This window comes from Myiozetetes cayanensis, unplaced genomic scaffold, assembly GCF_022539395.1.
Source record: "Myiozetetes cayanensis isolate MyiCay16 unplaced genomic scaffold, myiCay2020 scf47, whole genome shotgun sequence".
NCBI lineage: Eukaryota > Metazoa > Chordata > Aves > Passeriformes > Tyrannidae > Myiozetetes > Myiozetetes cayanensis.
The window spans coordinates 244,650-271,055 of NW_026087709.1; the positions used below are offsets into that span (position 1 = coordinate 244,650).

At 51.6% G+C, this 26,406-nt stretch overlaps 2 protein-coding genes across 7 annotated transcripts in view; both read left to right on the top strand.

Annotated features, from left to right (window-relative positions):
- The window catches only part of DIP2B (disco interacting protein 2 homolog B), a 56,629-nt gene extending 42,451 nt beyond the window's left edge, over positions 1–14,178 (top strand). For all 3 annotated transcript variants that reach the window (XM_050330981.1, XM_050330982.1, XM_050330980.1), the window contains 20 exons: positions 24–160; positions 448–528; positions 645–772; positions 1,399–1,513; positions 2,268–2,469; positions 2,833–2,942; positions 3,035–3,115; positions 3,645–3,768; positions 4,194–4,315; positions 4,650–4,761; positions 5,189–5,298; positions 5,478–5,608; positions 6,156–6,324; positions 7,346–7,516; positions 8,024–8,085; positions 8,207–8,264; positions 8,875–8,949; positions 9,536–9,713; positions 10,005–10,128; positions 10,609–14,178. In XM_050330981.1, the coding sequence (XP_050186938.1) occupies positions 24–160; positions 448–528; positions 645–772; positions 1,399–1,513; positions 2,268–2,469; positions 2,833–2,942; positions 3,035–3,115; positions 3,645–3,768; positions 4,194–4,315; positions 4,650–4,761; positions 5,189–5,298; positions 5,478–5,608; positions 6,156–6,324; positions 7,346–7,516; positions 8,024–8,085; positions 8,207–8,264; positions 8,875–8,949; positions 9,536–9,713; positions 10,005–10,128; positions 10,609–10,861 (2,543 nt within the window). In that variant the 3' untranslated portion in view covers positions 10,862–14,178. The remainder of the gene's footprint in view (positions 1–23; positions 161–447; positions 529–644; positions 773–1,398; positions 1,514–2,267; positions 2,470–2,832; positions 2,943–3,034; positions 3,116–3,644; positions 3,769–4,193; positions 4,316–4,649; positions 4,762–5,188; positions 5,299–5,477; positions 5,609–6,155; positions 6,325–7,345; positions 7,517–8,023; positions 8,086–8,206; positions 8,265–8,874; positions 8,950–9,535; positions 9,714–10,004; positions 10,129–10,608) is intronic.
- A 661-nt stretch (positions 14,179–14,839) lies between these two features.
- ATF1 (activating transcription factor 1) lies at positions 14,840–26,214 on the top strand. Of its 4 annotated transcripts, none has more exons than XM_050331040.1 (8): positions 14,840–14,952; positions 18,763–18,882; positions 20,066–20,179; positions 21,442–21,542; positions 21,842–21,972; positions 22,381–22,560; positions 22,807–22,966; positions 23,295–26,214. In XM_050331040.1, exons 2-8 carry the CDS (start codon positions 18,766–18,768, stop codon positions 23,437–23,439), a joined length of 948 nt encoding a protein of 315 aa, XP_050186997.1. In that variant the 5' UTR covers positions 14,840–14,952; positions 18,763–18,765; the 3' UTR covers positions 23,440–26,214. The 4 variants fall into 4 exon arrangements, with proteins under 4 accessions (XP_050186997.1, XP_050186996.1, XP_050186998.1 ...); XM_050331039.1 differs by having other exon boundaries at positions 14,843–14,952; positions 20,066–20,194; XM_050331041.1 differs by lacking the exon at positions 14,840–14,952 and having other exon boundaries at positions 18,752–18,838; positions 20,066–20,194.
- Positions 26,215–26,406: the final 192 nt, after the last annotated feature.

Genomic DNA, 26,406 nt, shown 5'->3' on the forward strand with positions numbered 1-26,406 from the left:
TAACAAAGCCTGATCTGTCCTAGGCATGATGTGCATTGTGAAACCCGATGGGCCACCCCAGCTCTGTAAAACAGACGAGATTGGTGAGATCTGTGTGAGCTCCCGAGCAGGAGGGATGATGTATTATGGGCTGGCAGGGGTGACAAAGAACACTTTCGAGGTACGTGCAGCAGAATGCATCGGTCTTGCCCCCGTTTCCTCTGTAGAAATGGTAGCCCTGTGTAATCTCTTGGGTTTGTAACTGAGGTGTTAATGTTGCTTTTTGAAAAATATACCCTGGGAAGCTCCTTACAAGTCAGGGATATTCAGCATTCCCCTTGCACAGACATCTCCCACACTGCTGAAACAACGGGGCACCTCCCCTTCGCTCACATCAAGGGGTGTGGGGAAGGCTTTTGTATCCTCTGGCAAATCCACTGGCCTCCAACGTTCTCCCCTGTGTTGCAGGTGATCCCTGTGAACTCCTCAGGCTCTCCAGTGGGGGAAGTGCCCTTCGTCCGCTCCGGCTTGCTGGGATTCGTGGGCCCGGTACGTGAGGCAGCTTCGAGCCTGTCCCTCTGCTCGTGCCCCCCGTGGCTCAGGGAGGAGCCCCTGGGGCCGGAGGGCGTGCGAGGAGAACTCACAGGCGGCTCCTTGTGCTGCAGGGCAGTTTGGTGTTCGTGGTGGGGAAGATGGACGGGCTGCTGATGGTGAGCGGGCGCCGGCACAACGCCGACGACATCGTGGCCACGGGCCTGGCCGTGGAGTCCATCAAAACAGTTTACAGAGGAAGGTCAGCACCAGAAACCCACAGGCTGCTGCTGCTGAGTGTTTTCTCGGGATTTCTCTTGGGGCAGCTCAGTTAAAGTCAATGTATTTTTGATTTAGGTGGTAATTGGCCTGATCCTGCTGATCTTTTTGGCCTGATCTTTTTCCCACTGTGGAGAGCTGAATTCTCTGTCTCTGCAGAGTTTCAGTCCTTAGCTGCTGGCTGGTGCTCTGCAGCAAGGAAGGGTTTCATTCATGTCCAAAGACACTTGGTTTTCATTTAGCAGTTGTGCAGATAATTTTCCAGATCCTCGGGCAGGGCTGGAGCTCGTGTCTCTGGGACTCAGAGGGAGGTTTTAAACCATCATGTAGGTGCCTTTAAAGCTTCTTGCCTTGGTGATTTGCCACAGGTTGGAACAGGAATGTGGCAGCAGGTTGGGAGGACAGGGGACTGCGCCATGTGGAAGTCCCATCAGGAGATGGAATTAACCCCTTAAACACTTCCCAGTCTTTCCTTCTCCACGTGAACCACCTGACGTTTGTTCCTCTGCCTTTGCCCCCGTGTTTATTTTCACAAGCTCTGCCTTGGCTGCCTGTCCCCAGGGGACAAAGGTGGGATTTGTGCCACTGGGGCTCTCCCCTCTCCCTTAGGATCGCCGTGTTCTCCGTGTCCGTGTTCTACGACGAGAGGATCGTGGTGGTGGCGGAGCAGAGGCCGGACGCGTCCGAGGAGGACAGCTTCCAGTGGATGAGCAGGGTGCTGCAGGTCAGGGCAGGGGGTGCCATCCTCGGGCTGGGGGCAGGGTCCTTTCCAACCTGGAGAAACAGTTCCCTCAGCACTGCAGAGCAGATCTGTGCTCAGGCTTTGGAGTTCTGCTTTTAGTCTGGATCACGTGGAGCTCAGAGTGTGGCTTTAAAACCACCCTTGTCTTTGGAGGTGCAATTCCAGCAGGGAGACAGCGAGAGGAAGGTTAAACCAGCTGAATGAGTGTTGTCCTAAAAGCAGAACGAGTAGCAAATACTTCCTGTGCGAGCTGCCTGCTCTGCATGTTTGTCACTCCTGGGAATGACATTCAGGGTGTGAAGTGTGCAAGCTGGGGAGGGAAATCAGGGAAGTACCTGGTGCTGTGAATAATGGATCAGATGCCTGGATGCTGAGGTGGGCAGAGAGGAACAGAGTGTGATGGTTCAGAGGAGACAGATGGATGCAATCCCGAGATCAGAATCCTGTGATTCATCAGGCAACTTGTGGGTATTTTGGGATTTTGGTCATGAAAGATTTAAAAATGGATTTGGTGCCTGTGGAATGGGCTGTAAAGGCAGGGATATGCCAGCACTTCAGGCTCCCACTGCAGGGCTCGCTGGTGGTGCAGAGGTGAAATGGGATGTCAGTGACTGACCCGCTCCTCCAGCACCTGGGAAATCCAGGGATATTTGCCTTGCAGTGGCAGTGCAGTCAGCAACAGCAGGCTGTCTCCAGCAGTGCCAGGAGCTGCAGTGACCATCTCTCCTCTCTGCAGGCCATTGACAGCATTCACCAAGTGGGTGTGTACTGCCTTGCCCTCGTGCCAGCCAACACGTTGCCAAAAACTCCGCTGGGAGGGATCCACATCTCACAAACCAAACAGCACTTTCTGGAGGGCTCTCTGCACCCCTGCAACATCCTCATGTGCCCACACACCTGTGTGACAAACTTGCCAAAGCCCAGGCAGAAACAGCCAGGTAACCTGAGCCCCTTTTGGGCCCTTTTGGTGTCGGGGAGCGGAGGCTCAGCCCCGGGAACAGGGTGCTGTGTCCCATTCCCCGTGGGACCAGAGCCCGTCTCGTGCCCTGTGGGTAGGGAGTGTTTGAGGCCTCTTCTTTGCATGTGTTAGTCAGGAATCTTGATTCCTACCTTTGAACTCGTTGGGATTCTCCCTGCTGATGAGCAGGGACCAGCAGTGCCTGCTGAACTCCATCAGTGGGGTTTTGTTCCCTCTCCTCCCGCATCCGTGCCCGGGAGCGGTGGGATCCTGCACAGGCTCTTTGTGCCTCGGCCCTGCTTTCCCAGAGCGCCCATTGCAGGTGGTTGTTCTCTCTCCACAGGCGTGGGCCCTGCCTCTGTGATGGTGGGGAACCTGGTTGCTGGGAAGCGCATCGCTCAGGCCCAGGGCAGAGATCTGGGCCAACTGGAAGACAACGATTTAGTCAGAAAGGTAAATCAGCGCTTGGGGGAGGGATTTCCCCTCCAGCTGGGTGCTTCTCTTGAGGGAGAAGCTGGTGTTGAATTCCTGCCTCTCTCTTCCAGCACCAGTTCCTGACAGAGGTGTTGCAGTGGAGAGCTCAAGCCACTCCTGACCACCCACTCTTCCTTCTACTGAATGCCAAGGTACGGTCAGCGCTGAGCTCCTGGATTTTAAGGCCCACGTGTTACTCAGTGCCGGTTTGAGACTGTCTTGAAAATCTTCTGCCCTCTGCAGTGCCTCTCTTTAGTCTCTGTATCAGCCTTTGCCCATAGATCTGTAACTTAAAACTTGACCCTTTGACCCTGTAGGTCCCTTCAGCGAACGACTCTCACGGTTCGAGGCTTCATTTTAAAACCGAGCGTGTTTGTAGGTCCCACTGGTTCCTGTATCAGTTAATGGTGTATCCCTGTTGAGTATATTCTGGCAAGGTTCTGGTGCAAGAAGACCTGAACTTGACTCCCTGGAAGGTAGAATTTTCTAGAGCAGATCTAACTCCATCTCTGTCCTTTGATAGCGTAGTGGATTAAGTGGCTCACTGAGCGCCAGCAGCCTTTAGGTAGAGATAACTCGTAGCTGTAGCCTCCTGCTAGCCCAGCAAGCTTGGTTTGATCTCACAGCAGCCACTTGGTGTTGTGCCAGCCCCTGTTTTGAGCATTTTTGTGTCCTTTCAAGGGAACCACTGTGTGCACGGCCACCTGCCTTCAGCTGCACAAGAAGGCCGAGAGAATCGCGTCAGTGCTGTGTGACAAAGGGCATCTCAATGCAGGAGACAATGTGGTGCTTCTTTATCCTCCTGGTAAGTGGGGTTTGGGAAAGGCTGGATCTCACTGGGGAAGTGCAGCCTGGGCTTTCTCTGGTTTCTCTCTGGGATGTGGAAACACAGGACAGACACTCACTGCTGGTGCGAGTTGGTCACCGGTGTGCACTTACAGCCCTGCCACACCATGCTCCACGTCCTGACTGACTTCTGAGTCAGCTGACACTCGGGATGTTCTTCTCCCGTGCAATGGAGATGATTTTCTGTGCTTTACCTTCCCAATCCCCTTATCCCAAGCTTCCCCAGCTTGCCGTGCTGCCCTCGGTGCTGGTGTCGCGCATCTGCGCCGCGGGAGTGTCCCCCTTCCCCAGCAGGAAGGAACTCCTGGGGGAGCAGCAGCGCCCTGGTGTCCCTTAGGGTGTCCCTCCCTAGTGTCCCCTGCTCCAGCTGCCGTGTCCTTGCAGGCATTGAGCTCATCACAGCCTTCTATGGCTGCCTGTACGCCGGCTGTGTGCCCGTCACCGTGCGGCCGCCCCACGCCCAGAGCCTCACCGCGACCCTGCCCACCGTGAGGATGATCGTGGAGGTGAGGAACAGGGGGGGCTCACCCTGCCTGGGCGCCAGGCACCCACCCAGAGCTGCTCAGTGACTGCCCTGCACGGCTGGACGGGGCAGAGGGAGCTGGAGGTGGCCGTGCCACGTTCTCGCCTGCTCGGAAGGTTCCGGCAGGTTCTGGGCAGGTTGGGCTGCACGGGGGGTTCAGTGAAGGAAAAGCAGAGCAGGGTGTGCAAAAGGCAGAGAAAGGAGCTCAGGTTTGCTGAGGGAAAGTGGCTGCAGATGGTAAGAGTCTCTGAACAGCAGGCCTTGCAGTGGCAGTGCTGCTGGGCCGGGCTTTGGTCAGTGGGTGTTTGTCTCTCCAGGTCAGCAAAGCCGCCTGCATCCTCACAACCCAGACCCTGATGAGGCTGCTCAAGTCCAGGGAGGCAGCTGGAGCTGTGGATGTGAAAACCTGGCCAACCATCATCGACACAGGTGGGGCAGAAAGGCTTCTGGAACTTGTGTGACTTCCATGGGGACTGTCCCCCATTTGGGTCCGGAGAATTCGTTTGAATGTTTACAAAACCTGCCCAAGACAGAATCTAACTGTGACCTTGTTCACTGGGAGCATTTGTTGAGCTGTGCATGGGAAATGGCTGTACAGACAAGCCTTGCTGCAGCCAACTTTTTAATCTCCTTAATTCAAGGGCAAGTTGGTCTTTTCTCCCTTTTCCTGAGACTAAATAAATTCCCTACGTGGGAGCTTTGGCAAGACTCCTGCCGTACACCAGTCTGTCTCTTTTGGAAAGAGAATTAATAGAAAGCTTTTTCCTCCCTCTCTGGGCTTTTTTGAAAGTTGTGTTCTCCTTTCAAACAGCAGTTCAGGGACCAAAACTAACCTGCTTGTCCCTCTCTTGCACAGATGACTTGCCCAGGAAGCGACTGGCCCAGATCTATAAGCCACCCACGCCTGAAATGTTGGCATATCTAGATTTTAGTGTCTCCACGACGGGCATGCTCACAGGAGTGAAGGTACAGCAGCAGGGGGTAGGAGATGGGGAGGGTCACGGCTTGTTGGTGTCTCTGCCCCTGTCTCGCTGAGCACGTGCCCTGGACCACAACCATAGGTGTGACACCTGTCCAGAAAGCACCTCTGCCCTGAGCTGCCCGTGCTGGGGGGGCCCTGGGCTGATGTCCCCCCTGTGTTGCAGATGTCCCACGCCGCCGTCAGTGGCCTGTGCAGGGCCATCAAGCTGCAGTGTGAGCTCTACTCCTCCCGGCAGATTGCCATCTGCCTGGACCCCTACTGCGGGCTGGGGTTCGTGCTCTGGTGCCTTTGCAGGTAGGAATTCTCTTTATTTTAGAGGGGGGGAAAGGGGCAGATTAACTCTTGGCTGGTTCTAAATGGGAAATGGGTCCCTCTGGGTGTAATTACAGGCGTGTTGACATGACCAAAGTGGCTGATTTACAGTGAGGGGGGTGGGATTTGTCTTTGAACCCACGACAACACGTTCCCTTTTCCTGCAGATTATCCCCTCCTGATTATGTTTGTTTGTGCTGCCAAATGCTCCTGGCTCCAGAATGTTTCTTTTCCCTTTCTTCCTTGATTACAAGTTGCAATAAGGGAGTTTTTGTTCTGTGGGGGGCCGAGCCAGTTCTGCTCCTTCACTGACAGTGTTTGTGCACAAATTTGAGTGTGTGCACAAATTGTTATTCTTGTACAGGAAGCTGCATTTCTCAAATGCTGCTGCTCCAGTTTGCCTCAGCTGCAGAGTCCCACAGCCTGCTTTTGGCTTGGCAGGAGTGGAACGTGCAAACACAGTAAATATTAATTTAAAAGATAACTGCAAGCTGCACAAAAATGTTTTCCTCCTTTGTGTTCTTCCCAGCGTGTATTCTGGACACCAGTCGGTTTTAATTCCTCCTATGGAGCTGGAATCCAACCTTTTTCTCTGGTTATCTACTGTCAGCCAGTATAAAATAAGGGACACTTTCTGTTCCTATTCAGTCATGGAACTGTGCACAAAGGGACTTGGAAACCAAGTTGAAATGCTGAAGGTAAGAAGCGTTTCCTGAGCGATCCGTTGGGTAAATTAATACGAGTTTTCCCGTCGGGTGGCTCAGAAGGCAAATCAGCAAAGCAGGTTTGCAGCCCCGGGAGAGGAAGGGCTGGGATGGAGCAGGGAGATGTGTGTGGAGTGCAGGAATCACCTGTCAGGGAGCGCCAGGACAGCCCTGAGCAGAGGGAGGATCCCAGCAGGGCTCTGCAGCAGGATTCCTTATGTAACAGCCTGCAGTGGAGGCTCAGCCCAGCACATGATGCACAGCACATGGCAGGAGCTGCTGAATGGAGGTGTGTTCTCCTTGGAGATGAGAGAAGGGGGAAAAAATAGCTCCATGAGGTGCCTGAGGTGGCTTTTGGCCCGAGGTTTAGTGCAGCAGTGGCTCCCTCTGTGAGGTTCTGTGGGTGGCAGGGCTGTGTCACCAGGTGAGCACACTGGGCATGTGGCTGGTGCTGGTCACTGCATTCCTGGTGGAAATACTTTTATTATAATTATTGTTATTATTGACAACACCACCAATAATAATGATAACAACAACAACAGCAAATAGAAGCTGAAAAGAGGAAATAACTTGAACACAAGAGCAGGGTTTGTCCTGCATTTCCCGAGTTATTTCCAGGGATAAGGAGCAAGTGTCACCTCTTGAGAGGGGACAGAGGTGACCAACACCCTGTGCCTGAATAACAACAACAATAATAATAATGATGATAATAATAATAATTAGAAACTGAAAAGAGGAAATAACCTCACCACAAGAGCAGGGTTTGTCCTGCATTTCCCAAGTTATTTCTAGGGATAAGGAGCAAATGTCACCTCTTGAGCGGTGACAGGTGATCAGCACATCCAGCCCTGGGCCTGAATAATAATAAGAAGAAGAATTACAAGTAGAAGCTGAAGAGAGGAAATAACCTGACCACAAGAGCAGGGTTTGCCCTGCGTGTCCCGAGTCGTTTCCAGGGACAAGGAGCAAATGCCCCTTGCTGAGAGGGATCCTGCCTGATCCTTGTTCTCCCCAGGCCCGGGGCATCAACCTGTCGTGTGTGAGGACGTGTGTGGTGGTGGCAGAGGAGCGGCCCAGGGTGTCCCTCACCCAGTCCTTCTCCAAGCTCTTCAAGGACATCGGGCTCTCGTCCCGCGCCGTCAGCACCACCTTCGGCTCCCGCGTCAACGTGGCCATCTGTTTACAGGTGACACTTCCAGGGCCTCCCCTTGTCGCTGGAATGCCAGATCCCACTTTCCAGGCTCGGTTCTGTTCCCAATCCGCAGGCTCCCCCCATCTGCCCGCCCTTCTGGAGCCCAACATCTGCCCTGCCCAGAGCAGCTGGCACGAGGTTTAAGCAGCTTCCCTTGTTTTCGGCTGCCAGATTACACCACAGATGCTCCAAACAGCTGGAACGTGGCTTGGGGAGCTGTTCATTCCCACAGGGACAGCGTTGGTGTGTTTATTCCCACACAAACAGTGCCTGCTTGTCCCAGCACTGATGGCTGAGGGGGCTTGGATTGTGTGTCCCCCCCTCCCAGGTGTTACCCAGTGACCACTGAAGGGTCTCCATTAGTGCAGCTGCAAAGGTTGGGGGGGGATGTGAGTAGGAATTCTGCTGTAGGAAACCCCTGGAAAGGTTTCTGAGCTCAGGCAGAAGTTCCCCTGCCTGCTGGAGATAAACTGATGGGGTTTAAATGTTTCAACTCCTCAGGGGACGTCCGGGCCCGATCCCACCACGGTGTACGTGGACCTGAAATCCTTGAGACATGACAGGTACATCAGTTCATTGAATCAATTTAACTAAACTACACAAAATGCTGTGAGGGTGCTGAGCTCTCACACTGCTCTGGAGATTTCCACTCTTTTCTCCTGACAACGTTTTCTTTCCCCTCAGAGTCCGTCTGGTGGAACGAGGAGCTCCCCAGAGCCTGTTGCTTTCCGAGTCTGGGAAGGTAATTCCACATCTTCATCCAGAGCCACAGCACAGGGGCAGTTGGGAACCACACATTTCTTACAGCCCTGGGAAGGATAATCCTGTGGCAAGGCTTGGGAAGGGCTTGGTTACGCTGTTCCTCTGGAAAATCAGTTGGATTTGTAATGAAGTAATGATTAAGGAGCGTGTTTTGCTGAAAAACTCGTGGGAGAATTGGTTCTGTTTGCAGTAAATGAACCAAATCACAGAGTGAATTAGCTTGGAAAAGACCTCTGAGATCATCGAGTCCACGTCAGAAGTGGGGGCTGTGGGATCCTTGAAATCAGCCTGTATTTGGGGTTTCCTCTTGCTCCCTCATGGATTAACAAAAAGAGGTTTCCTGGTATTTTTGTAACTGAATCCTTCAAAATCGAGGTCTAGCAACATGTCCAGGCCCAGGATGCCCTCCCTGCCTGGCCCTTGAGCCCTGGAATCCATCCATTCCCTGATCCTGCCTCGCTGTACCTGTCCTGGCGTGTTTGATCCCTGCCTGTGGTGGCTGTGGGTGAAATCCTGCCCTGAATGGATGTGTTTTATTGTGCCTGAGGATGATCCAGCAGGAGTTACACATTCCTTCTTGTGCTCCTTAGATTCTGCCTGGAGTCAAAGTGGTCATCGTCAACCCGGAGACAAAAGGGCCTCTGGGAGATTCCCACCTTGGGGAGGTGAGTGGAGATTTTGCTCCTTGGGGACCTTCTCCTGCTGCTGCTTGGGCTGTTCTCTGCTGAGTTCTGAGGCTGCTGGGGGGACAGTTTGGAGCTGCGAACCTCACGGGCCTTTTCAAGCTGAATTATTGCTGCAGCTCTCAGAATTTGGGCGTTATTTCACTGCCCAGCTGAAAGAAAACCCACTTAGAAAGGAAACCCTGTTCCTTTCTACCTAAAACCCTAAATCTCGCAAACTGCCTCCCAAAAAAATCTTAATTTACATCTGGCTTTCCCCATCTTGATTACACACCAGTGCATTCGTCTGTGTTGGCAGATTATCATAAAACTTTGGACTTGACACGTTAAAAATCCACAGTTTGTTTACTCAGCGAGTCCTCAGTTGCTGCGAGAGTGGCTCTGCAAGGTGCATTAGTAAGACAATAGATATTAAGACAATAGATATTAAGACAATAAAGGAGGATATTTGGAGGTTTGGCCTGAAGAGATGGTAGATAAAAAGGGACCCTTCACCCCGGAGCTCCGCGTTAACGCTCCACGTGTGTGGGGCCCGGGGTTGGGTGACCGCTCTCCCCTCCCTGCACAGATTTGGGTGAACAGCCCCCACACGGCCAGCGGCTACTACACCATCTACGACAACGAGACCCTGCAGGCCGACCACTTCAACACCCGCCTGAGCTTCGGGGACGCGGCGCAGACGCTCTGGGCCCGCACCGGCTACCTGGGATTCGTGCGGCGCACCGAGCTCACGGCGGCCAGCGGAGGTGGGGAGGGGCTGGGGGGTCTGGGGGTCACACACCTCGAGGACAGAGCCCTCCAGAGGGGCCAGGACAGGCTCAGGGAGTGGCCCTGGGGGAGCTGGTGGGGGTTGATGTTGGGGAGAAATTCCTCCCTGGGAGGGCGGGCAGGCCCTGAGGTCGCCCAGAGGAGCTGTGGCTGCCCCATCCCTGGGAGTGTCCCAGGCCAGGTTGGAGCCAGCTGGGCTGGTGGAAGGTGTCCCTACGCTCTGTTTCCCCTGAACTCCAGCCCTGACAGCTCCTTTCCCCTCTCCCCAGAGCGCCACGATGCCCTGTACGTCGTGGGAGCCCTGGACGAGACTCTGGAGCTGCGGGGGCTGCGGTACCACCCCATCGACATCGAGACCTCGGTGTCCCGGACCCACAGGAGCATCGCTGAATGGTAACACAGCCCCGAGGGCTGCGCTGCTCCCGGCCCAGCTGGACTGCAGCAGTTTAGGCAAAGATGCAGGGTTTGATTGGGGGAAAAAAAAAATGGGGAAATTCAGGTTATTTTCTGTGGGGAAATTCAGGTTTATCTGTGTTGCCCTCAGCCAGGCGTGCACCTGATTTCCCATCTGCAGGTCAGAACAGACTTGGTGTTTTCTCACAAGCCTCAGTGTTAAATAGAAATGATGATTTCCTGCTTTGGGGGTAAAGAGCCATTTCCCAGTGGGTGGCAGCAGCGTTGTTGTGTCACACAGGGGGTGCTGAGGTGGGTCTGAACTGACCTGTGACACGTCAGGGCCAGGTTGCCTTGGGGTTAGGTTGGAAGTGCAGCCCAGAGCAGGTGGGAGACTCCATCTGAGGATGATCAGCTGGAAACCTGGGACCTCCGTGACAATAACTGGGTTTTCTGTTGGTTTTTCCTTTGCCCTTCCAGTGCCGTGTTCACCTGGACCAACCTGCTGGTGGTGGTGGTGGAGCTGTGTGGCTGCGAGCAGGAGGCCCTGGATTTAGTCCCTCTGGTGACCAACGTGGTCCTGGAAGAGCATTACCTGATCGTGGGAGTGGTGGTGGTGGTGGATCCCGGGGTTATTCCCATCAATTCCCGAGGCGAGAAGCAGCGGATGCACCTCCGGGACAGTTTCCTGGCGGATCAGCTGGACCCCATTTACGTGGCCTACAACATGTGATGGGAGGAGCTGCAGGACCACAGGAGGACCAGGGTGGTGATGGAAGTGAAGCTGGTGAAATTACTAATACTTGACCTACGGTTTGAGGTTGCTGCCACATTCCCTCCCTCCCAGGCCCCCGGGGGGGTCCCGCTCCCAGTGGAGTGGAGGGAATTTGGGAGGCAAACTGGCAAACCTTCGTAACAGTTTACTGAACCATGAGCTTTAGAGAAATGCAAAGTGGAAAAGTGTGTGAGCTACAAAACCCCCAAGGCCTTTACACGTAGTGTTACTTTTTCACCCGTTGTACATATTTGTATTTTTATCTAATCCTGGGGTAGGATTCTATAAGGGGGAGGGTTTATTTAGTTAAGATAATAAACTATTAAGAAAAGGGTCATCAGAGTTCTGCAGTTCCCTACTCCATGATTGTCCTCTGCATCTGGAGCTGTTCATCCTGTGGGATCACCCAACTTGTTGACAATTGTGCCATGACCAAATCAATAACTTGCGGAATCGGAGAGTTACTTATTCGTATAGAGATTTCTGGAATTTAAAAAAAAAAAAAGAATTTTGCCTATATTTTAAATATGTAAATATTATTATACATAATTCACTTAGATAGCAAATTAACTTGGCTAATGAGGACAGCTGAAGGTTGATGTTTTTAAGGACAGGTGACTTTTGTGGTCCTCAGCATCCTGACATCGGCTTGGACACAATGTGAGATGCTCCCACCTTCCACAGGTTTCTGATCTCATTTGTCTCTTCATCCTGGCCAGAAGTGTGCCAGAGCACGTAGAACCTTCTGATATTAAAGGCACACCTTTCTCCAAGAGGCTGAATTTAACCTGGAACTGGGGAGAAATGGCAGTGCAGGTCCCGAATCCCGAACTGGAATGGTGCAGCCTCTGCCTCATCCTCTGGCTCCGGGTGTGGGAAGGAAAAACATTCCTTGGGTGGACACACACACAGGGGACTGCCCTGCTTGTGCCACCCAGTCATGGCTCCTTCCATCCCCAGGAAACACTGTAAATAAATAGGCTTTAGGAAAACCGGGAGCAAACAGCCCATCTTCCCTCCGAGCATTCCCTGGAAGGAACAGGAGAATCCTGGATTTAGGTTGGATGCAATTGTTTCTTTGACAGGAGGCAGAGCAGAGCGTTCAAATCTGCTCTGCCAGCCTCCCACCTCCTGTGTCAGCTCCAGAGTTAGGGAATGGGAGGAAAGAGGAGCCTTAGAGCAGCAGGGAATGAGCTTTTCCTGCTGGGAAGCCCTTCCACAGAGCTGGTGGTTGAGCTTTGACTCAAAAATGACCTTTTTCTGTTCAGTGCTTCATCTTTTAATAGCAATTACATTCCTCTGGGTGCTAAAAATCCGATTTTGGAAGCCTTGGGGGGCTGCTGCCGGATCCTGCAGCGGGGTTTTTTGAGTCCCACGTGGTATATACAGTGTAAATATAAAACTTTTCAGACGCTCCAGATACCTCATGCAAAGTTTTTAGGCCGTTTTTAAAAGGTTTATGGTGTGGACTCGGAAGATCCTGTGGCAGTTCCTGGAGCAGAACCCGGTGGATCCGTGGGCAGAAGCCCAGCCGTGTCCTGGAAGAAGCTCCTGCTGCATCCTGGTAGTTCCTCACCGAAAACAGGAGCTTTAAAAAAAAAAAAAAAACTCAGAGAAGAAGTTTGAAAGTATATTTTTGAAAAAAAAAAAATTTAAAAAAAAAAATTTAAAATATGTGGTGGGGAAATAATAGCTTTAGGAACTGGAAGTTTTATGGCAGGTCTGGGCTGAAGGTTCTTTGCAAACACTTCGGTTCACGGGGGGCACGTTTTGGAACCTTTTTCTGTGTTTTCCACAGTATCAGCAAAATAGGCACCAAATCTTTAATATATTTAGTTTTAACCAATTGACCACAGCGTGGGGACAGCGACAGGGGAAACTGTGACTAACACAGTTGGTCCTGCAGCTTGTTTTGGGTGTAAAGTGCACAAAGGTTGTTCTCCCTTTTCAGCCAGAAAATTCCTGTTATTCCATGTTCTCTGTGTCACCATTTTTGTGTTCCTTGCACAGCCCGGGCCTGGCCGAGCAGCTTCACTCCAACGTGACCTTTCCAGGGAAAATTCTGGTGGTCTTGGACCTTTTCCTTTACTCAAAAGCTTTAGTTGAATTGTTTCAACAAATGCTTTTTGTCCCCTGGAGTGGATTTCAAGTCCAGTTCCGGGGTTGCCGTTTATTTTCCCTCGTGATTTCTTCACAGAGGAAACGAGGTGTGTGTGTGTGAATTCCACCAGGGATCCCCCAAATGTGGTAGGTGGCCTTCCCAAAGTGGCTTTTTTTTTTTTATTTTTTGGAATGAGACTGGACTCATTTGATTTTTTTTTTTCCCCTTATTTTTTTATTTGGATGGGCTTTTCATGCCTTGGGGCTTTGTCCTGCAATTCCCTGGGTGCTCCAAGACATTTGTCCGTGCTGGAGAACTGCAGGACGCAGCCCTGCCCCTGGAAAGGGGGAACATTCCAGGGACACGGAGCAGCTGCTCAGTTTGGCTTCCCTGGGTGCTTTGTCCGTGTTTTGGCACAGTGGGAAGCGCTGGAGAGGAGGGAGGATGGAGCTGGGGCTCTGCAATCCCCAGGTTCTCCCTCCAGCTCCCACAAGCTTTCCACGGGTCATTCCACTCCTTCCATCCCTTCCTCTGTGATTTTTTCCATGCGGGAACAAACCGAGATCCTGCACTCCAGGCATTGGCAGGGGCAGGGCTGGGTGCTTTTCCCAAAAAAAAAAAAAACAAAAACAGCCTCTCCCCCCTGGTTTGCCTTCCCAGCTCCCGGAGTCGCACAGGGCACATCATTCCTTCCTCTTGTCCGTCAGGTTCCAAGCTTAGCAACCGCAGTGAAGCCGAAAAACTGGGAGTTCTTCCCGCTGAACTAAACTGGTTTGTGTGTCTCACTGTCTCTGGATCTTCCCTGAGCAAACTGTGTGGGAACAGGTCGGTTTTATCCTCTTCTGTTGGAATTTGCACTTCGTTTCTGGTTTAAATCAGCGGAATTCAGCTGTTTCCTACTAACTGCTCTAAAAATAAGGTTGTAAAAACCAGATCAGTTTTAGCCCTAGATGCATTTGTTTTCCTTTAATTTCTGTCAACCTCTTTCCCATTGTCCAATCCAGACTCCGGCGTTTCTGTAATTATGTATAAAGGTTTTATTTATTTAAAATTAGCTTAGTTACATTTTTAAATTTAACACCTGGCTGGACAGTGTCCCATTAACGCATTGATTGTGTTTCCTTTGTCTTGTGTTAATAAATATTGATGCCTGGTTGCTCGTTTAGTCCTTCAAGACGCTGTTTCCATGAAGGAATTTTTGTTTTGTTTTGTTTTTTTTTAAGGAGGGAAACGTGGGTTAAGGTTGATCCTGAGGAGAGGGAGAACTTGTGAGTGGTTTATGTTTTGTTTGTTGTGTTGAGGGGGTGAAGAGCTGGACGGGTGTCCTGGACCTGCAGCTTTGTGAATCTGAATTTTTGGGAATCAGAGCTGGGGAAGGGGCTGGAGCAGAGGGAGAAGGGGCTGGAGAGCTGAGGGAGAAGGGGCTGGAGAGCTGAGGGAGCTGGGGGGGCTCAGCCTGGGGAGAAAAGGAGGCTCAGGGGGGACCTTCTGGCTCTCCACAACTCCCTGTGATGGGGTTGGGATCGGGCTCTGCCCCCAGGGAACGAGGGATGGGATGAGAGGACACAGCCGGCGGGTGGGTGGGGAAGGGCAGGGCGCTGGGATGGGGATCCCCCCGCGGCTCGGGCTGGGAACACTATCGGGACTATCGCGACTTTCCCCGGCGGCCGCCGCCCTCCCGGCCGCGGGGGGGCGCGCTGTCTCCGCGGCGCGGCCTCTCCCGGCGCTCCGCCGCGCCCTCTCTATGGCCGTGCCGGGCGGGGCCGGCGCTCAGGCGGCCGCTCTAGCCCGGCGCGCGCGCGCTCCGCGCCGCTGGCGCTCTATGGCGGGGGCTCCTCTCTATGGTCGCGGCCCGCCCCCCCCGCCGGCGCCGCTCCCCTGAGGCGGCACCGGCACCGGGACCCGGCGGCTCCGGCGCTCCCCACGCGCGGCCCCGCGGGGCTCTGAGGTACGCGCGGGCTTGCGGAGGCCGCCCCGTCCCCCCTCTCGGCCCGCCCGCCCCCTTCTCCCTCCCCACCCTTTCCCCCCCCCTTCCCTCCCTCCCTCCCCGCGCCGTCCGTGAGGGGACGGGCACAGGCCGCGGCCTCGGCCCGGCGGGGCCCGCGGGGAGCTCCGGGCCTGAGGCGCTGCTGCCGGGGCCGGGCCCGCTGCCCCTGGGGGATTTGTGGGGGGAAAGGGGTTTGGGGGTGACGAGGGGTCCCCCCCAGCTTCCCCCTCCCCGGGTCCCGTTCCCCCCATTCCCGCTCCCTCTCCCTGCTCCCGCTCCCCACCCCGAGTCTTGTGAGGGGGGTAAACGGGGGTCTGAGGGTGACAAGGGACCCCCCAAGTCCCGCTTTCCCCGCCCCTAGGGGTGGGGGTTTAAAAGGGGTCCCCCGGTGCCCCCCTGGCTCCAGTCGGTCCCGGGCAGCTCGTGGCGAACAGGAGCTTTAATCGCTCATTAACGCGCCGTTTAATTAATGGCCGTCGGTACCTGCTCTCCCGGGGTTTTTGCCCCAAACCGCGCTGGGGAGGATGTCGGTGCTCTGGGGGGGGTTTTGCTCTCACAGATCCCCGGTGGAACAGGGAGGGTTTCGGGCTGCAGCTTTTGGGTCCGAAGCTCCTGTCAGGGATGTTCCTGTACGGGCTGGGGCGGGGGAGTGGAAGGAAACACACGTGCAAAGTGCCCCTGGAGTTCTAAGGGAATATCTCTGTGTGTTTGTGGAGTTCTGACAGCTTTCTGGGTGAACCAAATTTCCCCAAGCGTCTTAGTTGCAGAATTAGGTAAATAATATTTTCGCTGATTTTAAGGCACTGAAGAACCCCAATTTCCCCCAGATTACTTCAGTATCACTGAAAAAAAAAATCTCAATCCCTTTGAGCAATTTGTAAATGTCAGAAATTGTCTCCTGTCACTGAGTATTTGAGAACAAATGCCTTGTCCAATATTCTTTGGCTTCTGACTTCAGAAAGCCTTTAAAAAATATGATTAATTGGCTCTTACAGTGGTGAAAACATCATTTAGGCCTTTCCTCTGCTCCATCTAAAAGGGCAAAGCAGCTCTTGGTTCCTTCCTCTGGTGCTCTTTGTAGCATTTTAGGGAATTCAGAGAATTAGTGAAAGTTGTGGGAATGAGGTGTTTTGATTTTTTTTTTTTCAGATTGCCACTCCTGAGGCATTTTGGGTGTTCCTGGGGGGTTTGGGTGGGGGGTCACTCTGAGGCCTGTGGGATTTGGGGGGTTGTCTGTGAGGTCTGGGGTGAGAAACAAATCGTGCCCAGGATGAACTGTGACATTCCTGCTTCTGTCTGAAATCCCTGGCTGGAGGGAGATGATGCCCAGGATTCTGGGAGTCCCTGAAGTCCTTTCATGAGCTGCTCTTGGAGAATCCTCTCAGTGAAAGGACTTTTGAGGTGCAGCTGCCTGGACACTTTGGTTTTGCTCCGAAAAGCATCACCTGTGCCTGTCTGACCCTAAAAAAGGGGGGTTTGTCCAGACTGGGGCAATAATTATTCCCTGGATGATAAACCCTCCTGTCAGGGCTCTGTGACTCTTCCTTCTCCCCAAAGTGAGCAGCTCTCTCAGCTCAATAAATCCGAATTCAGCTCTTGGAGCAGTTTCACCTGTGATTGTGCCCAGGGATTTCCCTTTCTGGTGCTTCTTGTCAAAGCTTGAGACCTGCAGGCTGAGGGTTTCCCTTGGAGCTTCCCTCTGCAAGCTGGTGGCTGCCAGTTGCTGCCTCAGGTGCTCACAGGAGGCGGTTCCAATAGGAAATTCCCAATTTTCTGGCTAAATAAGGTGTTTCAACAAGGTAAAGGCGCGTGAGCCTTGTGAGACAGTCACATCCAGGGAGGGTGTGAGGTGCAGGGGGAATTCCCACCTTGCTGCAACCCTTGCCGAGCCTTCTCCTGGACATTGTTGCGCTCAGATTGATGGTGGATGAATAATTAAAACACCACAGAGCAAGCAGAGATGGAGTCAGCTCAAAACCCACATTTCTAATGGGAAGTGCTTTATCTTTCGTTCCTGTAAAGCAGAGCTTCACACCCATCAGAGAGAGAGATCAGCAGAACCTCCCCGGGGTGCTGCTTTTGGGTGCTTTTATCGGTTTCGCTGTTTCTTTGCAGGCTGCTTTGAGTCTTTCACGGGACAACGAGGCAGAGAAGAAAGTGGTGACAGAGAGCGGGGAGGGCAGGCTGTGGTTTGGCACTACAGAAATGAACAGGGGGGTTTTTGGGGCGCTGGAAATTCAGTGTCATCTTTGCTGCTGCTGGATTTTGGTTTGAGGGGCCCCGGGGGGTGCAAAGGTGGATTTTTTTTTTTTTCCCCTTATTAAAGCTAAAGCTGCATTAGAGGACAGACAAAGTTGTGTCCCCTGCACATGTTTGTCGTGAATTCTGCTCCTCATTTTTGATGTGGTTGATGTTTGCAGCCACGAGGACGTTGGGAAGCTGCATCACGTGCTGGGGGGGGGTTTGCTCCGTGCTGTAAAGGACACATGGAATCACAGAATCCTGGAATGGTTTGTTTGGGTCAGGAGGGACCTTAAAGATCATCCAGTGCCCCCCTGCCACCTTCCACCAGCTCAGGCTGCTCCAGCCTGGCCTGGGACACTCCCAGGGATGGGGCAGCCACAGCTCCTCTGGGCAACCTGTGCCAGGGCCTCCCACCCTCCCAGAGGGAGGATTTCTTCCCAATATCCCATCTAACCCTGCCCCCTGTCAGTTGGAAACCCTTCCCCCTTGTCCAGGCCCTTGGAAATGGTCCCTCTCCACCTTTCCTGCAGGTTCCCCTCAGGTCCTGGGAGGCCACAATGAGGTGACCCCAAAGCCTTCCCTTCTGCAGGCTGAGCAATCCCAATTCTCCAGCCTTTCCCCATGGCACAGCTGCTCCATCAGTGTTTCTTGTACCACCCAAGCACCGTTTTTGTCCCTCCAAAGCCCTGATTTAGTGCCTGATCCGGGGGGTCCTGAGTGGGCCCCCTGGGAGCTGGGGATGCAGGAGCAGGACTCTGCTCTCCGTCGCCTTTTCCCCCTCGGAGCATTCGCTGCGGTTCAGCTCGGCAGGGAAAAATCAATGACTCACATTTCCACAGAAAGAAATGTAATTTCCAGTCTCATAGCAACTGTCCTTTCAACACTTTCAAACCTTCTGTGACAAAATGTTTAACACTCACCCATCAGCTCTTAATGCTCCAGGCTGGTCCGCCCACTCCCCCCAGCTGAAACCTGCACTTGTGCATCCCTGAATCCCCCAATATCCGAGGGGGGGATGCTGGCAAGACGTTGAGCAGTTAAATATAAAACCTTAGACATGAGAGAGGTGTTGGTGACTGCATTACATGGAGACAGAGTGACTCTGGCAGGGCTTAAAATTCAAAACTGCACTCTCTCTCCACTTGGATCCGAGTCCCTGGTTTGTTTCTGTACACCTTCAGATGGTTTAAAATAGGTTTGGCTATAAAATCTTCTGGGAAACTCTCTTGCTTAGAGCAGGATATTCTTTAATATAAAGAATCTCAGCTTTCTTCCTGGATCTTTCATCCCACTGCCCAGAGGGCAGGGCTAGGTGGGATATTGGGGAGAAATTCCTCCCTGGGAGGGTGGGGAGGCCCCGAGGTTGCCCAGAGAAGCTGTGGCTACCCCATCCCTGGGAGTGTCCCAGGCCAGGCTGGAGCAACCTGGGCTGGTGGCACAGGGTAGAATGAGGTGGCCTTTAAGGTCCCTCCCGTCCCAGACCACTGAGGGATCCCCTGTTAACTGCATGTCCCTGGTTTCCCCCAGCTGATGATGGAAGAGGTGCACAAGGGCAGCAGCAGCAGCAGCTCCGTGACGCCGTCCCAGCCCTCGGCCGTACAAGGTACAACCCTCCAGGCAGCTCAGCTCTCTCATATTGCTCAACAGGTAAAGCCTGGGCTGGATCTCAGCAAACATTTCAGGGCCTTCAGAACCACTTTTTATGTGCCAGAAACCAAAGGTTCATTCTTAGAACCACACGGAGAAGGAAAACCAGGAGGAGGTTGAGAAAAATGTGTTTGTTTGTTGGTGAACGATGTCAAATTAATGAAAAAGTGTTGGAAAGTTCTTTTCTGGGCTCATACAATGCAGAATTGCAGCCCAGATTTGGGGTTAGTCGACCACAAGAGCTGCTCAGGAATAAATCAGGGCCCTGCTTTCATTTTTTCCTCAGGAAAAGCATTTCCAGCTCCTTTTGTAGTAACAGCAATCCTGGGTGTGCTGAGCACCATGGAAACCCTTGGAGTTTGGCCCAGCATGAGCATATTTAATGTAATAAATCATATGAAGTTGGAAATGTGAGATTCTTCCTCCAAGATGACATCCCTGTCAGAGCTTTCACCTGAACCCCTCCAGGAGTCAGCTTTTGCTGCACCTGGGAGTGAATCCTTCCAGGAGGGTTTTCCTGGGAAACAGCAACGTTTTGCAGCCCACCCACTGTTCACCCTGTGGAGGCAGTTGGCATTTTGATGCAAAATTTGGATTTAACAGAGGAGAGAGTATCAGCAGGTGTCCTGGGGTTGGTTTGCAGGCTGGTTTTATGCTGTTTTTATATAAAGTTCTGAATGTCCCTTAATATTGTGATTTATGATACAAAAGTAGCCTGAAGTGGAAATTCAGCCGTGTGAGTGTTAATGATCCCTTCATCTTCTCATTTATTTCAGATTAATTAAAGTAGTGAAGAAATTTGGTGAGGAAACTGGTTATTTACTTACAGTCAACTTGAATTATTTTTGGTTGTGAACATGTGAGCAGTATCAGTTGAATTAAAGTGCAAGGATTTATGTGAGTTCAGTGTCAAAACTACAAGCCCTCTGGGAAGTTGCAGTGTTTGCATCTTTTTAATCTCAATATGTGACATAACGTGACATATTTGATTTCCCCCAACCGAAGGAAACAAAAACCTGTTTCAGCCGTTTTCGCAGTAAGTACTGTCCCAAAAGTGTGCATCTTTACAGGTACTTTTGTGACTGAATTAGAATTAAAAGAAGCTTCTGCCTGTTCTGCACCAGCTGCGCTTCCCGAGCCCCGCGGCACAGAGGTTTTACTGATGGTTTCGGGTCTGTTGTAGATGTCTCTCAGAGGTTCTGCCCCCCTGACCGTGGTTCAGCTTCCTGGAGAGCAAGTCCAGGTGCAGGGAGTCATCCAGACAGCCCAGTCCTCCTCCGTGATCCACTCCCCTCAGGTGCAGACCGTGCAGGTAACCCCAGCAGGGCTTTCCAACCCCAAACCCCAGCACTGCTGTCGGTGGGAAGCTGTAGTGCCCTGTGAGGGACAGAGAGGGATCCAGGGGCAGTCCTGTGGGACACAACATCCCTCCTTTGGGCTGGTGCTGAGATCACCTTTGGAGTTCCAAATAAACCCTTTGCTAACAAAGCCAGCCCACAGCTCTGTGGCTGTGCCTTGGCAGACAGGGCGGTGGGGTTTGGTCCCCCAAGGAGGGGGAGTGAGGAGTGGTAGAATAATAACTCAGAAATGGGTTAAAGTGAGTCTTTGGGAAAGGTGGGCCCGAGCAGAGGGCTGAGCTGCTGCCTGCTCACCTCGTGCGCTCTGTAACTCCCTCTCAGAGGTGCCCAAGTCTCTGCTTGTGCCTCTTACTCACTGGCCACGTGGTTTTAGTGAGTCACTTGCGAGGGGTGCCCGGGGAGTTCCAGTGAGGCTGTTCCTGCTCCACTCAGTCCCTGCTGCAGAGCCCTCGGGCACTGGAGTTGTGCTGGGAAGCCACTGCCCTGGCAGCGGGGCGAGGGAGGAGCTGCCCTGAAACACAGGAATTTGTCCCTGATCCTTGTCCCACACTCCTCATGCCAATCTGAACTGATAAACCATGGGAAGCAAAGCTGGCAGGGACTGTCAGCTGCCACTGCTGGAACACCAGAGCAGGGACAGGAGAACACGTGTCGAGGGAAAGCAGTCGAGCCTCTGCCTCAGTCAGTTGCTGGTGCTCGTGTCTCCCTTAATCCCATTCCTTTTCCTTCCCCCTCCTGCAGGGTCCCACAGACTGGATTCTGTCCTTTTTTTTTTCCCTCCCTGTTATTTATGAACATTGTGGCCTTGTTGGGGGGAAAAAAAAGTACAACACGAGCAGTTATTTTTCACTGCGGCTCGTGGGCTGCTCTGTCTGTCTCTGCAGCTCGGTGGGAAAGGCTTTTCCCAGAGCTCTGTGCATTCCTCTGGACTCTGCTGCTGGCACACAGATAAGAACAAATAAATACTGGGTTCACTAATAAGGAGCATCAGAGACAAAATAACACTTTGAGCTGGGTGAGCACACAGTAGAATAAAGAAAACTGTAGATAGCACTTCGCACATTCACTCCCTGATAACGCTGCTGCCTTCAACGTTATTTTCCTTGGACTCACATTCTCACCAGCAAACCCCACAGCTCCTCTGCCTACATAAACATCTGTGTTTGTGCATCACTGGTGTTCCTGTTCCCTCTCCCACCAGGTCTCTTCCTTGTCTGAGAGTGAGGATTCCCAGGACTCCTCAGACAGCATCGGCTCCTCGCAGAAGGCTCGAGGCATCTTGGCTCGTCGCCCCTCGTACCGGTACTGATGAGATGGGACACCCTTGGTGTTCTGTTTGAAACCCAGGGAGCAGCTCCTTTCGGTGGCTTCACATACTCTGTCGACCTCCAAGTTGTTTCCTGTCCCTTGGGTCTGTTCAGGCACTGAACACCCCGAGCTGCCAGAGGAAACTTTGACTCCACTGGCTGGAGATGGGCCTCAGCACGATGTCGTGCAGGGGAAAATGTGCATCAGCCGTGATCTTACTCAGTTGTATCACTTCACTGAAGTGGGCAGTGTAGCCAAATGTCAAACTCTTTTTTTTTTTTTTTTTTCCACAGAAAAATTTTGAAAGATCTTTCCTCTGAAGACACACGGGATAGAAAAGGAGATGAGGAAAGTCCCGGGGTCTCCACTGTCACCTCCATGTCCGTTCCCACACCCATCTACCAGACAAGCACAGGACAGTACAGTACGTCACTCAAAATACCTACACAGTTTTTATTCAGCTGGCCTCAAAATACAGGTTTTGTTATATATTTGATTAAGATGAAACTCAAAAGTTGGTTATTATCTAGCAGTCAGTAAAGTTAGTACATAGAAATAACTGGTATCTACAGACCTCAGATAAACTCAGTGCTCTGTAATCTTAGTTTTTGCAGATTAGGACATTTAAGGCTGTCGGTGTGGAGCACACAGCAGTGTTCTGTGCTGGATTTAACCCAAAATGTCAGCTCAGTGAAGACACTAATATATACAGAGAGATAGATATATCATAGGCCACACCAAAAGGTTCCTGTGGTATCAAGGAGGCAGCAAAAAAAATAGGATTTGTCCCTTTGATGGTACTCACTGTGCTGTCCCTGTCCCTTCCCCGCAGTCGCCATCGCAGCCAACGGGCTGCAGCTGGCGGGGCCGGGGGCAGACGGGGTGCAGGGGCTGCAGACTCTGACCATGGCCAACACCGGCGCCTCCCAGCCCGGCACCACCATCCTGCAGTACGCCCAGACCTCGGACGGGCAGCAGATCCTGGTGCCCAGCAACCAGGTGGTGGTGCAGAGTGAGTACCCCTGGGGACAGGGTCACCCCTCGTGCTGTCCCCTGCTAATGCTGCCCCCCTTCAATGTCCCCTGCTAATGCCCTGTTTGGTGTCCCCTCCTAACCCTGCCCCGTTTCTGGTGTCCCCAGCTGTCCCCTCCTAACCCTGCCCCGTTTCTGGTGTCCCCAGCTGTCCCCTCCTAACCCTGCCCCGTTTCTGGTGTCCCGTTGTCCCCTCCTAACCCTGCCCCGTTTCTGGTGTCCCCAGCTGCCTCTGGAGACATGCAGACGTACCAGATCCGCACCACGCCCACCACGTCGTCCCTGCCCCAGACGGTGGTGATGACGTCCCCGGTCACTCTGACGTCGCAGACCAGCAAGACGGACGATCCGCAGCTCAAACGGGAGATCCGCCTGATGAAGAACAGGTACGTGGCTGCCCCTGGGCTGGCTGAGCTTCGTGTGCTCCACTGGTTGTGCTGCCCCCAGTCCCTGGAGCTCGGGAGATTCAAAAACGTGGGGGATTCTCACCCAGACTCGCTCCCTGGAGTGTTTTCCAGCAGCGTTGGAAAACCAAACCCGGGTTTTCCCTGCAGATTGGCTGCAGTGTGTGTGTTACCAGATCCTGCTGAGTCTCCTGCTCTCCTCCTCACCTGGGGCACTGCTGGTTTTGTTCCTCCCTGCAGTTGAGCTGTCTCACAACTGTAACATTCAGAAAACAGATCTAAGGTGAACAATCCTGCTCGTGTGTTGCAGGGAAGCCGCCCGGGAATGCCGCAGGAAGAAGAAGGAGTACGTGAAATGTCTGGAAAACCGAGTGGCAGTCCTGGAAAACCAGAACAAAACTCTAATTGAAGAACTAAAAACTTTGAAAGATCTTTACTGTCATAAAAGTGTGTAAGAAAGGAAGGTAAAAAGCCTTTGGGGACTGGTGAAATTTCAGAGGAGACTTTTTTTTTTTTTTTTATACTGAATTTTTTAAAACTAGATGAAAGGTCAAAACTGAAACTTTTCTACCTAGATTTCACAGCTCAGAGACTCTATAGATTTTATTTACAACGTGTTGGTGACAAAGTACAAAAAGGAAACAAGAAAACCTCACCAAAATTCCTGCTGGCACAACTGGAAACTGATAAAAGTCAAGATTGCAGCTACAGTGGAAGGACAGTCACGTGTGACGAGGCAGGTGATGAGAGTTTCTTTGAAAATTCCTACCAATACCTCTAATAATGGAGGCAACATTTGGTTCCAGTGAAAACGTGGATGAAATGGAATCCTTGCCATAGCTGACATTATTAGTAACATTTATAACCAGTGTATGTTTTGATTTCTTACTCTTTTTTTCAATCCTTTTTCCTTCAGTTACTTGTCTGTAAATATTTTTATTTTAACCTGTAAGTTGGTATTTACAGGTGCAGGTGATACAAAAAAAAAAAAAAGAAAAGAAGAAAAAAAAAAGCTGATACTTTGCTCGAGGTATAAATTATGTTTTTCCTCTTTCTCAGATGGCAGTTTAAAAAGTTGGGATGATTTTTATCCATGTTTGCTGTGTTTATCAGATTTGGGAAGGATCTGCAGAAGGCAGCCAGAGGGCCTGGTCCTGGAAATGTCTGAGGCACAGGAAATTGTGTTGATTTTCTCCAGGCAATTCAACACATCTGTGATTTAAAAGCACAGTGTGGTGGGACAAGGGCTGATGACAGAAAGTCCTGAAGAATTTCCGAAATTCAGACTTCTGGCAGTTTAATTTCACAGGAGTTTGTTCTTAGTTCTGGGCACGAGAAACATCAATCGTTGAAAATTGAATTGCGTGCTGATCACATTTACAATGAAACACTCAATGCTTGTCCTGGCTGGGGATTCTCCTGGGCTTTGGAACACGAAACCAAATAGAAGAGAAATGATGAAGTAAAAAATGGAAGATCTATACCAAAGGGTTACGAGGTTCTAGTTTCTGGTTTATTGCTGGAAGAAGTGCAAAATTACCATTTCCAGCCTAATTTTGTAAGGTAGGAGCTATTTTGCAAAGTGGCGGTGTCTTTGTAAGCAAATATTCTATTGCAAACAGGGAGATGGTTGGTATATTTTGTAGCTAAATTGTGATCTTTACAAAACCTGAAATTGAGTTTCTATACGTATTTTGACAGTTTATATATTTCATTTTAGTAACCAAATGAAATATTTTGTGAACCAGATTTTCAAGGATATATTTTTATGGATAGTACAAAGTCAAATGAGATCCTCTTTGGTGTAGGAGATATTTGAATTAATTTTGTATGTCTGTGGGCAACTTGCAAAAAATAAATGGATCCTAAAGAGTATTGGGGGAAAAAAAAGGATTAAAAAAAAATAAATCAGGGCTTTTTACTCCCCACAGTTGACAATATCTGCACATTAGGTCTGATTGTGTCAGAGAGTTCAGTTTGTACAGTTTTAATTTGTTTCAGGTGAAAATCAAAATGTTTGGCATGATCAGGACTCTCTTTTGGGTGGGGAATCTCCGTCCTTGGAGATCCCCAGAGCCGCCTGGGCAGGCTGTGACCCTGGGCAGGTGCTGGAGGTGACCCCCTGAGCAGGGGATGGGACGAGGGGACCCCCAGAATCCCGTGACAACCCCCCCATCTCCACAGCTGGGATCAAATCCCAGTCCTGCTCCCCGTTCTGTCGGCAGGAGCTGCGCTGGGGGCTGTGCTGTCCCAAGGTGTTGGAGATCCGGGTGGAATTCCAAGCCGTGCTCCCTCCCTGGATGTGTGATGCTTATCCCATGGTCAGTCAGGAGTTTTCATTCTACTCCTTTGGGAATTAATGGGCTGGTAGCGAGCAGATTCCTCTTTGCCGTGAGGAACCTGCATTTCACAGTCTCCTGGTTAGTGGGTCATAAGAGGGTGTGTTTCTCCTGGAGTTCCTAAATCTCTGGTTGTTCTGGACACGAGTCCCGAGGCGGCTCCTTTAGGCCAGGCTGGAGTGTGTCTCCTGGTTGCCATCCTGCCAGAAAAGAGCTTTTTGGCACATCAGAAACAAGGCTGGGAAGGTCCTGGCCTGAGGGAGCCGCTCCTGGAGAGGTCTCAGTGCCTCCTGTTTCTCTGGTGGAAGTTCAGGAAAAACGAACAGCGTGGAGTGTGAACCTCAAGGATTTGGGCCTTTCCCCTCAGGTGTGTTGTGCTACCTGGAATGTGTGAGAGGGGGTTGACCTACAGTTCTGAACTGACCTGGGAACTCCGTGGTAGCTGATCCTCGCTGTGTGTTCTCCTTTTCCTTTTGTAATGTGGAGTAATAATAAACAAAACCTATCAAGTGTTGAGACTGTAGAACCGTGGTGGCCAGTTCTGTGTCCAACACCTGTCCTGCTGCCAGGCACACCAGGAGTCAAGTTTTATCCTCTTAAAATAGTGTGTTGGAAAGAGCAGCTGATTTTTTTTGTCACGGGAATATTAAACAGTAACACAAGTTTCGCTCTTTAATCTCTGATCATGAAGTTCTTAATTTGGGTTTACTTTAAAATCTCGATTGTAAAGAGTAAAATCTCACTCCTGAGGGTAAGAGGTGGCAGCACCCAGTGCTGTTCTGCTGGTTGGTTCCAAACGGTCCGTGCTTTCCATGATTTGTAAATATTTGTTGAAACAATTAATGGTTGCAAATTTTGACCTTGGTAAATAAAGTCGCCAAAATATTATAATTCCGATGGTCCCTATTTATTTTTAACTAGCACAGAACTGCAGTGGTGATGTCTTGGTGGAAATACCTGTGTGGGATGGGGTCACAAGGTGGCCAGGAATAATTAATTGTCAATTTTAGCATGACAGGTGCTGTTTCATCCGCTAAAACTCGTGAGTGCAGAACAACTTTTGCCTTTCTACAGGGGGGTTTT

Excerpts from the sequence above, each read along its gene's own strand:
- ATF1 (XM_050331039.1), top strand. The coding sequence starts at position 18,766 with ATGATGGAAGAGGTGCACAAGGGCAGCAGCAGCAGCAGCTCCGTGACG. Across the intron at positions 18,883-20,065 it reads TCTCTCATATTGCTCAACAG|ATGTCTCTCAGAGGTTCTGC; the intron begins GTAAAGCCTGGG and ends GGTCTGTTGTAG. Across the intron at positions 22,967-23,294 it reads ATCCGCCTGATGAAGAACAG|GGAAGCCGCCCGGGAATGCC; the intron begins GTACGTGGCTGC and ends CGTGTGTTGCAG.